Source organism: Alligator sinensis, unplaced genomic scaffold (assembly GCF_000455745.1).
Source record: "Alligator sinensis unplaced genomic scaffold, ASM45574v1 scaffold264_1, whole genome shotgun sequence".
NCBI lineage: Eukaryota > Metazoa > Chordata > Crocodylia > Alligatoridae > Alligator > Alligator sinensis.
Genome location: NW_005841831.1, coordinates 5,743,433 through 5,760,924, shown reverse-complemented (window position 1 = coordinate 5,760,924; position 17,492 = coordinate 5,743,433). Strand labels below are relative to the sequence as shown.

General features: G+C 43.8%; 2 protein-coding genes across 3 annotated transcripts in view; one reads left to right on the top strand and one right to left on the bottom strand.

Annotated features, from left to right (window-relative positions):
- SLFNL1 (schlafen like 1) lies at positions 1-5,239 on the top strand. The gene is made up of 3 exons (XM_014521851.1): positions 1-395; positions 2,394-2,883; positions 5,108-5,239. Exons 1-3 carry the CDS (start codon positions 1-3, stop codon positions 5,237-5,239), a joined length of 1,017 nt encoding a protein of 338 aa, XP_014377337.1.
- Positions 5,240-8,029: 2,790 nt separating this feature from the next.
- The window catches only part of CTPS1 (CTP synthase 1), a 30,750-nt gene continuing 21,287 nt past the window's right edge, over positions 8,030-17,492 (bottom strand). Inside the window, exons 9-15 of one of the 2 annotated variants that reach the window (XM_014525168.2) lie at positions 17,090-17,133; positions 16,120-16,216; positions 15,819-15,874; positions 15,633-15,729; positions 14,813-14,957; positions 12,949-13,039; positions 8,030-10,819 (exon numbers count right to left, since the gene is read on the bottom strand). In XM_014525168.2, coding sequence (XP_014380654.1) covers positions 12,955-13,039; positions 14,813-14,957; positions 15,633-15,729; positions 15,819-15,874; positions 16,120-16,216; positions 17,090-17,133 — 524 coding nt within the window. In that variant the 3' untranslated portion in view covers positions 8,030-10,819; positions 12,949-12,954. The remainder of the gene's footprint in view (positions 10,820-12,948; positions 13,040-14,812; positions 14,958-15,632; positions 15,730-15,818; positions 15,875-16,119; positions 16,217-17,089; positions 17,134-17,492) is intronic. The other variant, XM_006014824.3, reaches the window with a different exon arrangement.

Here is a 17,492-nt window from a genome sequence, read left to right as displayed (position 1 = left end):
ATGGACGGTTTGTCAGAGCCACCAGCGGAGAAGCCCTTGGCAAAGGAGTGTGTAGAAGAGCCTGTGGAGCAAGGGCTGCTTGGCAGGACTCGCTCCTATGTGTTGTACATTGGAAATTTGAACCCCAAATACTCCCAGGAGATCCTCCGCAGCATGCTGAAGGACATCCTGGGCACAGCCACCATCACCTTGCAAAGGCATGACATTGAGGTGGTGAAGAAACCACGACAGGCCTACGCATTTGTTCAAGTAACAACTGAGATGGACCTTGAGTGCATCCTGAAGCAGCTCCTGGTCACCTCGGAGATGGAGCAGAAGCTGGTGAAGGAGCTTGTGATGAAAGGGAAAACGCTGGTGGTGGGGGATGGCAGGAGAGGCTCAGCTAGTGCAAAGGAGTACAGGGAGGTAGGTGCCACCACAGGGCTGTCAGTCTGTGGGACCAAGAGGGGCAGGTATGAGGGTAGGGGAAAGCAAACAGCCTGAGTGGGCTGACTGGGAAGGGTGGGGCTGGTGCCTAGTAGTCCTTAATACTGCCAGGAAGCAAAGCAGAGGGGGACCTGGCAGCCACAAGTTTCCCCAGTGCAGAGAGCAATCCTCAGTGCCTCCTTCAGAGCTCTTCAATACCCCTTCCCTTTTGGAAATCAGCATTCCACCTCCCAAGTTGCCTCCCCCAAAGCCTGAGCACACCTCAGGGCTTGTCCACCTTGCACAGCCTGAACGTTAGTTGGGCCTGGCAGCATGCTGTCTGGCTTAGCCCTGGAGTGGGGCACAACCTTTCCATCACTGCACCTGTCTGCCCTGTTGGTGAGGTCCCCCTTCATGGGACTGCCACTCTCCTGCTTCTGCTGAGACATACCAAAAGGAAAAGCTGGTCCCTGCATACGGCAGCATGAGCTTTGGGAGTAACACAGACCCACCTCCATCCACCCTGAGGAGGTAACTATTGCCTTTCTCAGGTTACTCCTTGGTGGTTGCCTTCCAAAACGCTTAGGAACTCAGTTATAGATCATTGCCAGCATCCCTTGCACATTCAGCCCCAGGAAGGGTGGGGACGGTGCAGCAAAAGGTGGGCAAACCATTGTATAAATAGCCATAAAAATATTGCCAAAATGCTCACTCTCTCCCCAAGCTGATAGAAAAATCAAGCTAACTGATCCCTTAGAATATGGACTGTGGGGAAGAGACCTGCATTGCTCAGGAAGATGGGACTTGAGAGTCTAACACATGTCCGCTTTTACCTTTACACTCTGGCTCCACTTCTCCCTCCTCCCCACTGAGGTCAGAGGGGAATTTCATACATTTTATGACTAAAAGGGATCAATGTGACCCTCCACTCTGAGCCCACCAGAGAACAATGTCAAGTGGACTCTGAATCCAAGCCACTAACCTGGGGTTGAGATTCAGACCAGGCTTCCCACTCTGCTTTCAGAGCGATTGTGAACATGGCCACCATGGGGTTGAGAGCCATTTCAGTGACTCAAGATCACATGTGCTCTGTTCACAGTAAAAAGATGAGCTCGCTTAATGCAGCACTGCTGGCTCCCTTGGGACCTGATAGCCAAGCTGGGTGGTTTTCTCCTCTGCCATTGCCACCAGTCGTAAAGGCTTCATACTGAAACCTATGGGCTTGTGCAGAAGAAAGAGGTGAGCACAAACTAAACCATTCAGCGGATGACACACGGGAAGTCATCGCTGCCAGTTCCCTCTCATGGGCTGTGCTGGTCCTGCTGGGCTTAACTGGAACCAACTGTGCAGACCCTGATGTTGGCAGTTGTGACACACAGCGGGGACGGGGCCCTTTCTACTCCATCCTTTGCTGCAGCAGGCTTGCTTTTGTGGGGTCCTGTGGGTTATTTCCAACAGAGGGTAATTGAGAACTGTTTAGACACCTGAGTAAAATATTTCTTTCTTACATAGTCCTCTGAAAACAGGACTTGGGCAGTAGAAGATAGTGTTTCTTTGTGACGTTTCAAGCCTCTTTTAGCCAGTAGTTAACCCCAAATCTCCCTCTCTTCGCTTCCTAGCAGATCTTGTAGAGATTCTCCTGTTTCACTGAGGTTTAATCCAGTCCACAATGTAATTGAAATAAGAAAGCCTGCACGTGTCAAAGAATGGCTATTCAGGCTGGGGTCTCTCCTGTGCTGCAGCTGTCTCCTCAAGTGTGTAACATTTAGTATTTCTGGTTTTGCACAGAATGACCCAGAAGTGAACAGCACCAGCCCCTTGCAGTCCCCAAGCCTGCAGTGTGCTGAATCTGACAGGCGCAGGATACAAAGGGCAGAGGAAGACCAGGCCAGCCGCAGCCAGGAGGTTTCCCCTCACACCCGGAAGCAGGCAGAGCGGCCATCAGCATTTCTGAGCGGCACCAGGTCCGACAGCGCCATTGTCCGGAGGGAGATCGTGGGCCAGGAGCGCTTGTTCTATGGAGCATTCATGGGCAGTGAAAGCAGGAACGTGGAGTTCAAGCGGGGCAGTGGGGAGTACCTGAGTGGGACCCTCAAGTACCATGTCCGGAAGTATGCGTGCGCCTTTCTCAACAGCGAAGGAGGCAGCCTGTTTGTTGGGGTGGAGGACAGTGGCTTTGTGCATGGGGTCAGGTGTGGGCATAAGGAGGAAGATCGTGTCCGTTTGCTCGTCGATTCTATTCTGAAAGGGTTCAAGCCACAGGTGTTCCCCGATGCCTACGCTTTGACCTTCATCCCAGTGATCAAAGCTGAAGACACAGGGATCTTCCTGAAGGTGGTCCGGCTCAGCATCCACCCACCCCGACCACAGGGAGAGGTGCTGCTCTATGAAACGGACCAGGGAGAGGTGTACCTGCGCAGGGATGGCAGCATCCAGGGGCCGCTCTCTGGAAGTGCCATTCAGGAGTGGTGTAGGCAGGTAATGGATGGTCAGTGCTGGGCTAGCACAGAAAATGTCTTACTAAAGCCAGGGCAAGCCTGAGTTGTAGCCAGCACTCATACTGGACCCTTCCCTGGAGCCCCACATGTTGAAGGGCTGCTGGGATGAAATTCACCCCTGGGCAGAGGTCAGCACAGGGATGAATTTCACAAGAGATGCAGCAATTCCCAAAGTGAGTAGGACCTCATCCTTCAGCTTAGCCTAGGAGAGATGTTCTCAACTGCCACCCCTTGCTAATCAAATCATAGACACTGGGGGTATGTGGTTAAAGACCCTTCCTCCCCCTGCCAGCTGATACCCAGCTTCTCCATGTCCAGTGATATTTGCCCCTTTCTATTGTCTCTTGCCTTTTGCACAAGAAACATCAAATGAAAGAGCCATCTGGGCACAAGGGTTATTCAAGCTCTTCAGGTGCAGGGTCTGAATCAGTGGCTCTCTCCTGTGCTGTGGCTCTGTGCCACCCCAGCTGGGTTTCCTAAATGTATCCAACATGCAAGGTTCAGGTGTAAGAGTGAAGTGTGCTGCCAATTTTAAATAAGAAAAGAAGTGGGACTCAGGCATCCAAAGTTTGGAAGACACTGGTAACAGTGGATCTGGGGAGGTATACTGATGCAGTTGCACCACTCCCTCCCTCCCTTCCACCCCTTGCTAATCAAATCATAGACACTGGGGGTATGTGGTTAAAGACCCTTCCTCCCCCTGCCAGCTGATACCCAGCTTCTCCATGTCCAGTGATATTTGCCCCTTTCTATTGTCTCTTGCCTTTTGCACAAGAAACATCAAATGAAAGAGCCATCTGGGCACAAGGGTTATTCAAGCTCTTCAGGTGCAGGGTCTGAATCAGTGGCTCTCTCCTGTGCTGTGGCTCTGTGCCACCCCAGCTGGGTTTCCTAAATGTATCCAACATGCAAGGTTCAGGTGTAAGAGTGAAGTGTGCTGCCAATTTTAAATAAGAAAAGAAGTGGGACTCAGGCATCCAAAGTTTGGAAGACACTGGTAACAGTGGATCTGGGGAGGTATACTGATGCAGTTGCACCACTCCCTCCCTCCCTTTGATCCCTGCTCCACACAAACTTTAAAACTAACCACCTGGGAGGGGCAGCAACATTTCTATTCAGGCCATGCTGAGAGTCAACTGACTTCGTGGCTTATCACATCCCTGAATCCTACTAATTTCTCCATTCCACGGGTGTAAGCAAGCCTCTGTTCTTTTAATGGTCTGGATGATTCGCTATTCAGACTATCCTTTCCTCTGAAATTTTGCTGTTAGCCATTCCTGGTAATGTTTCTCATCTATTTCACAGCCCTACAGACTATTTTTAGAGTGTCTCCCTACGCCAGAATATCTGGAAGGAAGATCTTGTACCTGGTATTACAGAAAATGATCCTGATGCTTGGCCCCATTCCCTCTGAGAATCAAGCTAACTGATCCCTTAGCATATGGGCTGTAGGGAAGAGACCTGCATTGCTGGTGGCCAGCACAATATCCCTGATAACACTTTCCCCACACAAGACTTTCTGGTGGTTTATTCCCACTCTGTGCTGTAGCCAATACTCATTCTGTAGCACTTTTCATGATTATTTTCGCCCAAACATTCTGGCTAATTTCTAGTGTGGGCCATTACACCAAGCAGCCAACCACCTGCAACCTGTTCCTGATTACTTAGAAGCATTAAACTCCACCTAAAGAAAGGTAGACTGAACTGCCCTTATTATCCATAGCCTTCCAGTCTTAAGTGCTGCCCTGTTCATTATTGTCTGTTTTTCTCCCATAGCAAATACGAGACAGGGAAAATAAATAGCTCAGAGATGCACTTGGTTGTAATAAAGAGAGAACAGTAGCATGTTAGTTTAAAAGCAAGGCAGAGTGGCAGACTAACCTTGGAGACTAACTTGTTCAGAGACAGCTTTAGTAGCTGACAGCGTGCTTTCTTAGATGCTAAGGGATGCACCATTTCTGCAGCTTTTAACCCAAGCGCAAATCGCTCTCATTTTCTTTTCCTGCTCTCATACTCTTCTTGCCTGTTGTCCTGACATAATCTCTGCCAAACCCATGTCAGGCAAACCACCTGTGACAGTTGCAAATCCCACTAGGTATCCGCTTCCCTAGCTACTGTATGGGAAAGGGACCCAGACATGTGACAGTTTAGCTTCTGTGTTGGTCTCCCAATGAAATAGCTATTGTGCTGTTGACCATCTTTAGAAATGGACAGCGGAAGTCAGGAAGCTGGAGGAGAGGATACAGACGCTGGTGAAGGAGAACGAGAAGCTACAGCAACAAGTCAACCAGGAGCAGAGCGCAAATCCCAACTCTAGATTCTGCACCATGGTGTGATTCAGCAGAGGTACAATGCTGCCAAAGCCAAGTGGGCTCAGGAAGGGAGAAGCAGGTAGGAAAAAGGGGGAGGGGAAACACTTTGCGTATAGATTTTGAAAATTCATTTCACTAAAGAGTGTTAGCTCAGTAACTCAAGAGATAACTCCACTTGGCCATGTATTAGTTGCACACTGTCCTACAATTGATGCTTTATGGTAGAACATTTGTTATCTGAGTTTGACTGAACCTCTAACTAGGCAGGATGGCTGGACCCCCTTGGGAAGCCACTGATAATTCTGAACATTGTATTACATCTCCAGCCAGGTGGCAAGAGAATGTACTTACCTCAAGGAAATGCAGTTCCTCAAGCTGGCCTAGTCAGTTCAGACTCCATTATAGCTAAACAGCCACCTGAGCATGTGCTTTTGGGGCTTTGGCCAGGTGAGGGATGTCAGCAGCATTACAATGGAGCACAGCTGTTCAATTTGGCACCCAATTTGCAGATAGGTCCATGTCCTAAGTCATCCAACATGTGCAAGTTGTTCCCTGCCTTACAATTTCAGCTGCTTCAAAAGCAGGGGAGAACATTTCTTGGGCCCTGGTGGAGTGAGCCTTACTAGCTGGTGGGAGAGGTACCCTGGTAGTAGTATAATGCAAAGCAGTATCTGTCCTGATGGATGGCTATTTTACTGCAAAATCTAAGGCTTCCTTGCATTTCCTTACGGCTTGTACCTCGGCAATCATTTAGATTTGTCCTTGGATGGGTGACTGGGGTTTACCCTGTGGGATGACCCTACCTATGCACTAAACTGTGTTTGTGTTTGATACTTGAGAGTAGATCGCTCAGATGCTAGGTTTCTTTGGCCTGGAGCTGGTGCTCAGACAGTTCATGCTGGAAATGCTAAAAGCCAAGGATGGTTGGTGTTTGAGATCTCAGCACCAAGACATTTTAGATGGGGTTTTTTGCAATGGAACCTGCAGTATTGTGACTGGTCACTGGGGGACTTCAGTTAATACTGTTCTTGACTCAAACATGGAGGATGTCTCTTCTGCAGGATCAGATGCAACTCTCATGTTTTGCTCAAATCCAATACATTTTGAGATCTCAACTCCTGACTTTGAGTGCGAAAGGAAGAGTGGCAGCATATGGGATCCCTAATGAAGATACCCTCTCAGGCCTTGGGGAGGTTGTATCCAGTGTGCTCACTGATAAAAACAAAAACAAAAAAACCCTGTATAAAACCACTGCTTTGAGAACAGGACTTAAACAAGACTTAAAGCCTCTGGGTTTAGTTTCCCATGACAGCTGTTAATGCATGCACGTGCAACATTTTTGCACAGTACAGCAGGGCGTGAGGGGGTCTGTCCCTCCCCACCCCTCACTTTGGGAGATCATTACAAAAAAATGATGGGGCTGTTTTACAAACAACATTTAGGCTGTACCCCCTTGCCACAGATGGTACCAGGGAACTGAGGGTGGGTCATGAAAGCTCTGCCTTTACACCTTTGAGAGGTGTATGGCTCAGCATTTGGAGGATGTGGGGTTCACACAGACACTATTCAGAAACTCCAACCTCACCCATGAAGAACCCATGGCAGAATCCACAGCAACACACACAGACTATTTCACATGTAACTCGCATGTGAAACCCTAAACTTTAGAAGAAATATTTTCAAACTACTTCAATTTGGACACTTGGAAATTGAGTATGCAGAGGTACAGAGTTGGCAGGTGCACTCCTCACACAAACTTGAGACAGTCTTTTTGCCTTGGTTAACAGCAGCAGCTCAGAGTCGCAGGCCAGCCACACTACTGACATCTTAGCATATACATTACTGCTACCGTTTTCAACAAAGATGGGAAGGAAACAAGGCAAATCCCATTTTACCCATACTGAAGTGCAGTAAAATAGCTAGAAAGAAAATACCAGTCTATGCCTCAATAAAAAGGGAAATCCTTATTTAATGTTTTTGCTACATCTTTTATTCCCTGTTGAAAAAACGTGTCCCGCCTCATAAATCCCGTTTCTTGCTGGATTTTATTAATACTGGAGGATGGGACATGTATGGGTACCATACCCATGATAGGTACCATAATGCAGCTCAGAGGGAGGTATTCAGACCCTGTCCCTATTTCCTACCAAGTTCTAGGTTCCTTCCTTATTTCTACCTTTTTACTATCACTGTGGCTTTAAAGGTTTGAAACTCAACATGCTGGAAGAAAGGTGCTAGCACAAAGAAAGACTCATTACTAACAAAAGTAAAAAGAGAGGGAACTAGAGCCAGATGGACAGAGAGAACTTACTAAAAGGAGAATGTGGAGGAGGAGGATGGTGGCAGTGAGAAACTGCTCACCTTGGTATACTGAAGGATAGACAAGCATTGCAGTTTCAGCTAGTTATCTTTACCTTTCCTGTTCCCAAAGCGCATAGACACCTGTGAAGTCAACCAAGTCAGGTACCGAGCAGCAGGTAACACCAATAATCTCATCCAGTGAGCAGTCAGAAATTGTGATGTACATAGTCCTTCCACAGACTCCCACATCTTTCAGAAGCGATGCTGGCAATTCAGTGACTGCACCTACATGAGACGTGCAGTAGTGCCAAACGCTTTGTGTGACACTACTGCGCAGTAGCATCACATCATCAATTTTTCCACGAGACACTACTGCACAGTCAGCATCTTGTGTAGATGTGGCTAATGGGTAGAAACACTTCTCTTTTGGGCCACTAAACACAACCCCAGCCTCAAATTAGGAACGTCAGTGCCAATGCTCATAGACAGAACAAGAATTCAGTGACTTACGATTAAAAGTCCTAAAACCTGATGTTCAGCAGTAGGTGATCTAGATTTTACTTTTGCATAAAACCTCAAGGAAGTGGTTAGCACTGACTACTTTCAAACTCAACAAAAAGGAAAAAACAGCAGTCAGCCACATGGAAATAAGAGTGCATGAGAACAGATGCACAGGGAGCCTGCTACAACAGCAGCTGATTAAAAGAGCTGGAGCACTTACTATAAAAAAATCCAATCCTAATGAAGGAAAGCCCAATGTTCTGTGAATTATGCTCAAGCTATAGCCCTAGTGACACCTGCAGAAACTCTCACTGACTTCCTTGTGATTGGAGTTTGATTTTCAATTCAGAAAGCATGCAACAGGAAGGCAAGCTAGTCGGAAGTCATCTTATCAGCTACTAGCCACACAAAATGTAAGAGGTGACTATGATGGGCAGAGGCAGGCTGAATCAAAACAAACAGCAGAGAGGTGCAGAGGGAAGGAAAACAGAAGACAGAAAAGTGGTTCCTGTTCTACAATTGTTTCCATCAATGACAAAAATGAGACACCTGATTACAAAAGCTGTTTGGCAGTGTCAGTAGGGTTGCACCAGGGATATTTTAGTACTATATACAAACAGCATACCAAAAAAAGATGATCACCCCAATGGACAGCACATTTGAAGCAGCGGGCAGAGAGCTGCATTTAGATTATACAACACACTTTACTTTAGTCTGTTTCCTGGAATCCAAGAGAAACTCAGTAGCCTCTTTGCAATTTTTATTACTATTTTACAAATTTTGATTAAATTAGTTATAAACTTCCAGCCAAAATAATAGAAAATATTCTTAGAAAAGAAAATAAAGCCATGGCAAAAGATACAGAAAACCCTCACTATTCACGGGTTTGGCATTCGCAGTTTCAGATATTCACAAATGCTGAACCTGCATTTTAAATACACTTTATACATTTACAGGAACTCTGCGGGAGCCCCGCGCTTGCTGCCGCCGGGCTCCTACCACTGGAGCCGTGCCTGCCCCCACAGCTGCCGGGGGCACTGCGTTCATGAACACAGTGCCTTATTCATGGATTTCACCATTCGTGGGGGATACGAGAACGTATCCCCTGCGAATGGCAAGGGTTACAAGTACTATGTGAGGCCACATTGTTAAAGAATTAGCCAATTTATGGCATGTGTATTTCAATATACAGAACATATAAACTGAATTAATATTTATTATAGGACTGTTATAATGGCACATACATATCACTCAAGAAATTCTTACCAAGATTCTTGTCAAGAATAACAGCTTTAAACTTTTAAAGAAATCTATGTTGTATTTAAGAATAAAGCGTGGAGGGCTGTAATGAGGGCACGGTTTTAAGTGAGATTTCACATTATTAGAACATGAGTTTGGGAGTCAAACTGTGCAAGGGTTACTACTAAACTGTTTGAGACATACAGCTTACCCCACACTTTACTGAACTGAAGAGTACTCAATCTGACACTAAACAAAGAAAATTTCTTTCTTCTAGTTACTGAAGACCAACTTTGTTGCTTACACTGTGACAAAAAGCTGGAAAAGGGCATCACATCACATTTCCCATCAAACCATTTCCATTATCTCATCCCCACCTTTGTGCAATTTTGAGCATAACATCATTGGGCAGTGCACATCTAAAGATTAAATCAAATGATGTTGCAAGCAAGTTGCTACACCCATCCTTTAGGAAAACAGCACTTTGTGTGACATTCTTAGTGCAGGAACACACACATTCCTGCAGTACAAAGAAAAGGAAAGGAAAGACCTATCTTTAAAGAGTTTAAAAAAAAAAAAAAAAAAAAAAAGGAAAGAGAACCTTGAACTGTTCAAAATTAGAAGAATGTGTTACGATTCAAGGCAGCATATGAAAAACAACTCACTCTCTTTTCTTCAATACCCCCTTGATGCAAGGAGTTAAGAATTCCCAGCCCAATAAGCAGCACCAGCAAATGCTGGCATTATAAAGGGCTAAAAATAAAAAAAATAAACATCACACTACATTCAGGCAGAGATGGGTCTTCCTGATCCTGTGGCCTTTTAACATGATCACAAGTTAATTAAATCCCTGCAGAGAAAAACGTCACAGTTTGAATCAGAGTTGATTATGTCCAAGACTAACTCTTCTGTGCCAGGAGTAAGATTTTCCTGGTTAAAAAATTCGTTGCCAACAATAAATGCCTGAAAAAACACCAGTACTGAAGTGTATTAAACACCAGTTTTAAAAAGACAGGCTGCATAAAGCAGAATAAACTGACATCCCAACTTCTGCAACACAGTTTAAGAGCAGATTTGAAAAAAGCTGCAGAATTTAATCTTCTCCAGATAGTACAACTGTACAATAATACCTGTGCTGCTCCAAAACAGATGGCTTGGAGGAAGCAACCTAAATACTAATGTTTCCAAGTACAAATTCATGCTAGTATTACCATGCATCATTAAGAAATTGTGTGTGGCTGGATTTTTCCTAGCATCCTCAATCCCATCTCAGCACCTAGCCTTCTTGACTTTGTTTCTCTTCTCAAAGGTGGTAATAATGGTAGAGAAGGCCTGGAGCTGTATGTGCCATGATGAGGTCTTCTTAGGGAGTAACCAGGATCCATAGGGGGGGCCATTAAACAAGAAAAAAAGAAAGTTTGGAAAATAAAAAGGGGACAAAATTTCATAACAAAATTAGAAAAGCATAATTTTAAAAAGCCCAAAGCTGACAGTTTCATGCTATTGCTGTAAGAATGCCTCGAAAGTCTAAAGGAAGGCTCTTCTCTTCTAGTGAAGATCGACCTAGAGAGGGAGACAAAGGGCAGGAATTACTTTTGGTTGAGAGCAGCAGAGTGAAAGTGCATAGCCCAGAAAGGATTCAGCTTGGCCTGCAGGGGCATGACTAAGTATAGTGCTCTGCATTTGCCTTTACTCAAGCAGCACCCTGTTAGCCTCTAGGAGCATTACAGGAGTGTTTAAGAAGAAATAAATTATATATACCTCCTTGAAAACAAATTCACTCGATGAAACAGTATTAAAATAAACTAGAACAGGGATTGACAACCTATGGCCTGCAGGCTGGATCCAGCCGTTTTATCTGGCCTAGAGCGCCAAGGGGCTTCAACGGCACAATGGCCGAGAGAAGCAGCAGTGGTGACACTGTGGGTGGGAAGTAGTGGCTGTGGCACAGGCTGTGTTGGAAATGGCCTATGCCTGGAACTAAGGTCTGTTAAAGTGCCCTCACCCCCACCACTTCAACATGTTATTTACCCCTGACCTAGAATCCATGTTTTGCAAACCTGAGAAATAAAACTGAACTCTCTCCTCTTTGGCTGAGCTGAAGCACTTTGTCATAGGAGTTAAAATCTTGTTTCCTTGGGCCAACTCTTAAAAACTGAGTTGAGCTCGGATATATGAACCCATATGTTTCCTCATCAAGCTGGTGGTGGGATCGGAGGTATTAACACAGAAGTCAGCATCACTCCCTGCAGGAAGTCGCTTTTTTATTTTGTTCATCTCCTGGAATGTGGCCTCACAGCGGCCAGATGCCTCCATGCAATCCACAGTATACGTAATAACACAACGGGAGGCTTTCCAAAATGTTTGTAAGACACCAAGGGATCAAGACAACTTCATGGAGGGAAGAAGTGGTTCACAGAGTATTTCTGTACTAAATACTGTTAGCAACCTGATTTGTAATACAAGCATAAAGCTCTGATCTCTTCTGACACTTCACTTTTTTGCTTTGCACTTTGCTTCTGGAATGACAGTTCTGAGGAGAGGAAAAACTGGCCATCCTGACTGCATGTCTTTACACAACCAAAAAAAACCCCTCTCCCTTGGAAATAAGTGTGTGTAAATTCTGTTTATTTTGAAATATAGCAACTATGTAAGAATGTGAAGAAGAATATACCCAAGAGCAACAGAGGAACTTCCATTCCAAGAAGAAAAATCCACTTAAAAAATGAATCACAACTTTCCCCTGCCCTAAAGCATCCGGACTTTCAGGAGTTTTTTAAATGAGAAAAAAGTGTTTTAATAATAAACCCGACTTTAATAGGTGCTTTGCTCCTGCAGTTACTATTGGAGCAGAGAGAGCTTAGAATCTCTCATGTCCCATGTCACTGTTGTAAAACAGAAACCTGATATCTAAAGAAGAAATGGGACAGTAAGATGATGTTTATACCTGCCTCTGCCAGCAGAACTCCTGGTAGCAGATAGCAGGGGGAGTCACTTCGCTGGCAGAGTGAAGGGCTCAGCCACCAAAAAGGACCTCTGAGCGTGGATGCACTCAAACTTCTGCCAATAGAACTGGACTTCTGCTGGCATAGCTTTGTTGCGTGGACATGGCCCAAAAAACACTTCCAAAATAAAATCAAAGAGCCAGACAGATAGATGAGCCTACAAATAATAGATGTGGTCTCAGGCTAAGTGAATCAATTACCAGGCTTTCTTCTCTCCCATTCGAAAGCACATTCAATTGCATATACTTCATCTCAGTTAAAAACCTACTCAACAAAATATTGATGACTTTTCTTAATCCTCAACTTTTCTGTCTTTGGTATGAGGTCTCAAGATGACATTTCTATAAAAGTTAAATCCTGTAACTGATTCTGGGATTCAACATCTCCTATTTAAAACAGTAAGTAGTATGTTATACTTTGTGTAGTTCAAATAATAAAAGTAAACTCAGACCTCTAATACACGTTACTAACTTTGCTGTTTACCCAGTTTCTTAAGAAAAGGGGACAAACCACCCAAACAAACTTAAGACACTATGCACCACTCAGAAGAACACAGACGGAACATGTGCATATGCAGCACAGGAGCACTCTTATGGGATATGTACTTGCTCCGGACTGGTTTGAAACATACAGAAGTTTGGAGGGAGAAGCAGGCAAGCAGAAACAAAAAGGAAGTTTGAAAGTTACCAAAAATTAGTCATGATTTACTGATGGGAACTTCAGTTCTGTGATCTCCGAGTCAGGTGAGCTGCTGCCACTTCTATCACTGTAGGTATCCCTGCAGAATTTAGAAAGCTTTAGGAAAAGAAGCTTTAATGAGATTATACCACAGAACTGGCCAGACAGCTAGCCTCAAATGCCTTAGTTTTAGAAAGCATAAACTCTTTGGGAACCAGTCTGCAGATTATGATTTAGTGGTAAGTAGCAGTAGGCACAGAAGACTGATGGGTTTGGGGAAACACTTTGTCGACCTTGTCTCCAAAGGCCTTCAGAGGTTTTCTTTGGCTCGAAAGGCCTCCAGGAAATTAGCACAGCGTCTCACCAAATATACCACAACTAAAACATCAGGGAGGCTGGCTTTTAGTTTTTCAGGGCTTTCATTTAAAACTAAGTGGACCATAACATTGTAAGAATTTCCTTCAAAAAACAAAGCAAAAAAAAACAACAAAAAACAACCTAATAAGTCATGTGTAAAGCAAAGCATGCTATACTTGAAACCCTGTAGTTTCTATGTGAATGAAGTTAAATCACAAGAACATGGTGTAATTTCAGAAACCATTCATTCTACTTTTCAGAAACCATTTATTCCCTCATAAAAGGCAAGGAGAGCACCAATGATGTGTTAGTAATGGCAGATTAGTTATAAAAAAATCCCCAACATGACCCTTTCTACTCCAGACTGCTAATGCAAAGGGCTTCCTGCCTTTAATCTGTAAGTAGAGTTTATTAAATCGGAACTACAAACTCAGAAATGAGAGACACTATAAGCCAGCCCACTCATACCAAAGTCGATGCTCAGCATCATTAGACCACATAAGCATGTTAGTGCAATGAAAGACAGACTCTTGGCACCAGGACATGAATTGTTTGATTAGTTGATTATACCAGCCAAAAATGCACCAAATTACTTACTTCTCCCACCCAATGCAAACTCATTGACACTTTCAGTTCTCATTACAGTCACGCCAACAACCTCAGTATTCTCAAGGTGAAGATACTTTTACATTTAAACTCATGTTAATTGTGTATCTGCTTAGCTAAAAGATTCAGAACAACAGGGCTGGACCATGACTGCCAGCTACCATTATATGAACTTTCTGTACATTAACATTGTAACCCAATGACAGGAGCTTCTATGGCTTCCTTTTGCATTAAAATATTGCTACTTTTGCTGCTTCTTAGTCTCTTAATTCTTTAAAAACTGTTTCCATGTACTCTGGAATTGTATAGTTACAGTCCTTTACAAGCATTATTTTTCTATGTGCATATGAATGTCATGACTGGTTCATCTACACCAACAATGTCCATTGATGAGAAAGGTAAGGAGAAGGGGCAGAGGTCACCAGTCAGAGGATGGACTTTATGTATTACTACATATCTGCTTTGTGTAGTTACAGCATAATACATAGGGCTAGAAGGGAACAGCCCTTGACTTTAGAATAAATTTATCCTAAAGTCAAGAAGGAGTGCGGGGCAAGGATGCTAGAAGCCTTTGCTAGTTTATACACAGGACAAGCCTCATTGCAGTGCTTCGTAACAGCCCTGGGGCTCCCCGTACCTAAAGGAATAGTGCAAACTGAGTGCTGCCTGTCCTCTGCATGGAGTTAGTCTTCCTTACGGACATAACCTCTCTATGTGGCAGTATGGTTCAACAGCCCCTCTCAACACAGGTCAGGATGAGGGAGCTGTAAGAAGGGAAGCTGAAATAACAAACTTGATGCCTTTGTGCCAGGCATGGTTGGATCCCCATTCCTCTGTCAAAAAAAGAAAATATCCAGCTCTAGTACTGCACTGTAGAAAGATAGGCACAAGGGTACTTATTTGAACCTACCTGGGTGAAAGCCTGCAGCCTTTTTGTAGATAATGCACGAGTCTTGCTGCAGAAGCCAGGAGGAGGCCAAAATATGGGGGAGATGGCTTTATGGGTCTGGATAGGAACTCTGGATGATACTGAACTCCAACAAAAAACGGATGTTCTAACAGGAGAGAAAAATCAGAGTCAACTTATTGATAAGATAGCTCACCATGTCTTAGGTTTCAAGGGCCTTCTGGCAAACTTTCTGACATCTCCTATTGGCACCTACTGCTGACAGGCACCACAGAATGTTACTGGGATCCAAGCTGCCCTGCTCCATAGACAATCCCAAGTTTCAGTCAAGTGCAACCCTGGCTCTGGCCCCCTCTCTGCCCTAGAGAAGACATTTCTTTATTCTGCCCTTCCTGGACAGACTAACAGAAGTGACTCTTAGGGAATCAGCAACCTTTTAGGAGCAGCAGGCCAAATTAACAGAACTAGGTCCAAACAAAGACTGCTGCTTCTGATCTGGCTGCCAGCACTCCCCACCCTGCCACATTGATAACATGCTGCAAAATAGCTGATAGCGTCCCAACTTCATAGGCCAGACAATTGCCTGGCAGGTTGGAGCCAGCCCATGGGCCATAGGTTGCTGACCCCAGCTCCTAGTCATTTCCTTCTTTGTGAGGATCTGTTAGTTTCTTCCGACCGTCATTATTTAGCACTTTATTCAGTCAAGGAAAGGAACACTGAGATTCTGCCCTGATCCCACAGACGAGTTGTCATGCCAGACTTAAAAAAAAAGTCACTCCCTGCCAAATACACCAACGTATAACCCAAATGCTTAAGTGCTCACCTTCCAACTCAACTACTTCCATTCGCTCTCCTTCCTCATCCTGGCCTACAAACTTCAGGCCCTGCTCTTCAAAACTACTTTTCAATTCTGGATTCACCTATGGAAAAAGAAATCAGAAAACATATGATCTCTCATGCTTAGGCTCTGTAGCAGGAAAGTCTGCAAAATGCAGAACACAATCTGTACCTCAAATCTGTGTCTATGTCTCTCTTCCAGGAAGTCATGATCGTTATACAGTTTTCCTGCACCAAAAGATGATTTGTCTTAGACGTAATTATCAGGTGGAGTTATCAGTTTAATGTTTCCATTTCTTTCCTGTCTTATTTTCCATCACCTTTCCCCATATTATCAACAAATCATGCAATCAGTACATGTTGCATGATCGTGCAAGCCTTGTCCAGAGATGATTAAAAAGCTAATGTGATTGATTACCATCAGAACCTCCACTACCAGATAAAACAGGCAAAAAACCAAACAAATGACATACTCATGATTGAATTCTTGGTTTGGAAGAGTGTTCTTCTTTTTCCAAGCCTCATGGTCCCACCCATTTGCCCAGGATTATGTTCTGGCATGTCTATGACCTGGGGGAGCATATTCAGATGGTGAAATATGATCAAAGCAGGAAGAAATCGTCTTAACAGGATTCAAGTGAAAACATGCACAAGACAACATAGGAAAAGAACAATGAGATCTGACTGTACAGAAATGCAGTTGTTAATTTTTGCAACCGTCTCAGTAGAGAAGAGAGTGTCATTGGTCTGTTGTATATATTCTAATGTAAACAGTACTCTCCTTACAGATTTTGAACAGCAAAAAAATCAGAATCTCCATCTGTATAAAAACTTTACAAGCTTGAGATTTTAAATATATTCCTTTTTTGGTGGTGTGAGAAAGCAATGTTTTAAATCACTAGAGCTGATGTCAATCTCAAACTCAGTGTGCTTGGTTTTCCTTCTGGCTAGCCTAATTGAAATTTTATGGACTTGCAACCCCACTTCTAAGCAGACAGAGATTTGGCCAAATCAAGATAAAAATCTATGACAAAGTCAGCATTTGGGCATGCTAGTATCTGGGATGGTCTCTAACACTGTACCACTTTGCTCATATCCTTAATTCCATCACAACACTCACTGATTACTACATAAAAGATCATCCATATTAAAATTGCCTTTAAATTCTTAACAAAGATAAAGTTATTTATTTCACAACAATGTGTCGGGGGGGAGAGGGACCAATACCTATACATTATAACATGCCAATTCCTCATTTTCTAAGAAGTGGTAAATCAAACTGAGATATTCTGGAATATTAACAACATATACACTTCTACCAAAATAACAAGAGGTGTTAACTCAAAGGTCTTTGGTTACTTCTGAAAAGGTAGGTGCACAGAAAACACTGCCAGCCTGCAAAGGGATTAAACATATATGACATTCAAGTCACTCCATACTCACCACGGGATGTGTAGTTTTGGGGTCAAATTCTGTAGAATTTGCATCTGTAAAGTTATATTACTGGATTAAAAGCAAGAAGTTTCTTACAAGATACAAGTATGGCTTTTCTTCAAAAAAAGCAGAATTCTGTTCCTCACACTTATCAAAATCTGCTAGCACAATCAATACAGGTAAGCAAGGACACCACATGATGTGTCCCAGCTACTAAAAAAAATGAAATATATTTATTGGCTTTCTTGGATAACAGCTTAAGCCCCATACTTACTGTTATCTTTCTGATGACAGAAAGGTCATTTGTGACAGGGACAGTCTGGGAGACAACAATAATTCAGTTTTCAACTTGTTTTAATAATGGCTTGATAGGAAAGCTGCATAGTATTCTAGACATTAAAACTTTTGTTTT

Bases quoted from the DNA above. Each gene is read 5' to 3' on its own strand.
- SLFNL1 (XM_014521851.1), top strand. From the start codon at position 1: ATGGACGGTTTGTCAGAGCCACCAGCGGAGAAGCCCTTGGCAAAGGAG. The intron at 396-2,393 runs GTACAGGGAGGT...CATTGTCCGGAG, and splicing joins GGCTCAGCTAGTGCAAAGGA to GGAGATCGTGGGCCAGGAGC. The intron at 2,884-5,107 runs GTAATGGATGGT...GACCATCTTTAG, and splicing joins TTCAGGAGTGGTGTAGGCAG to AAATGGACAGCGGAAGTCAG.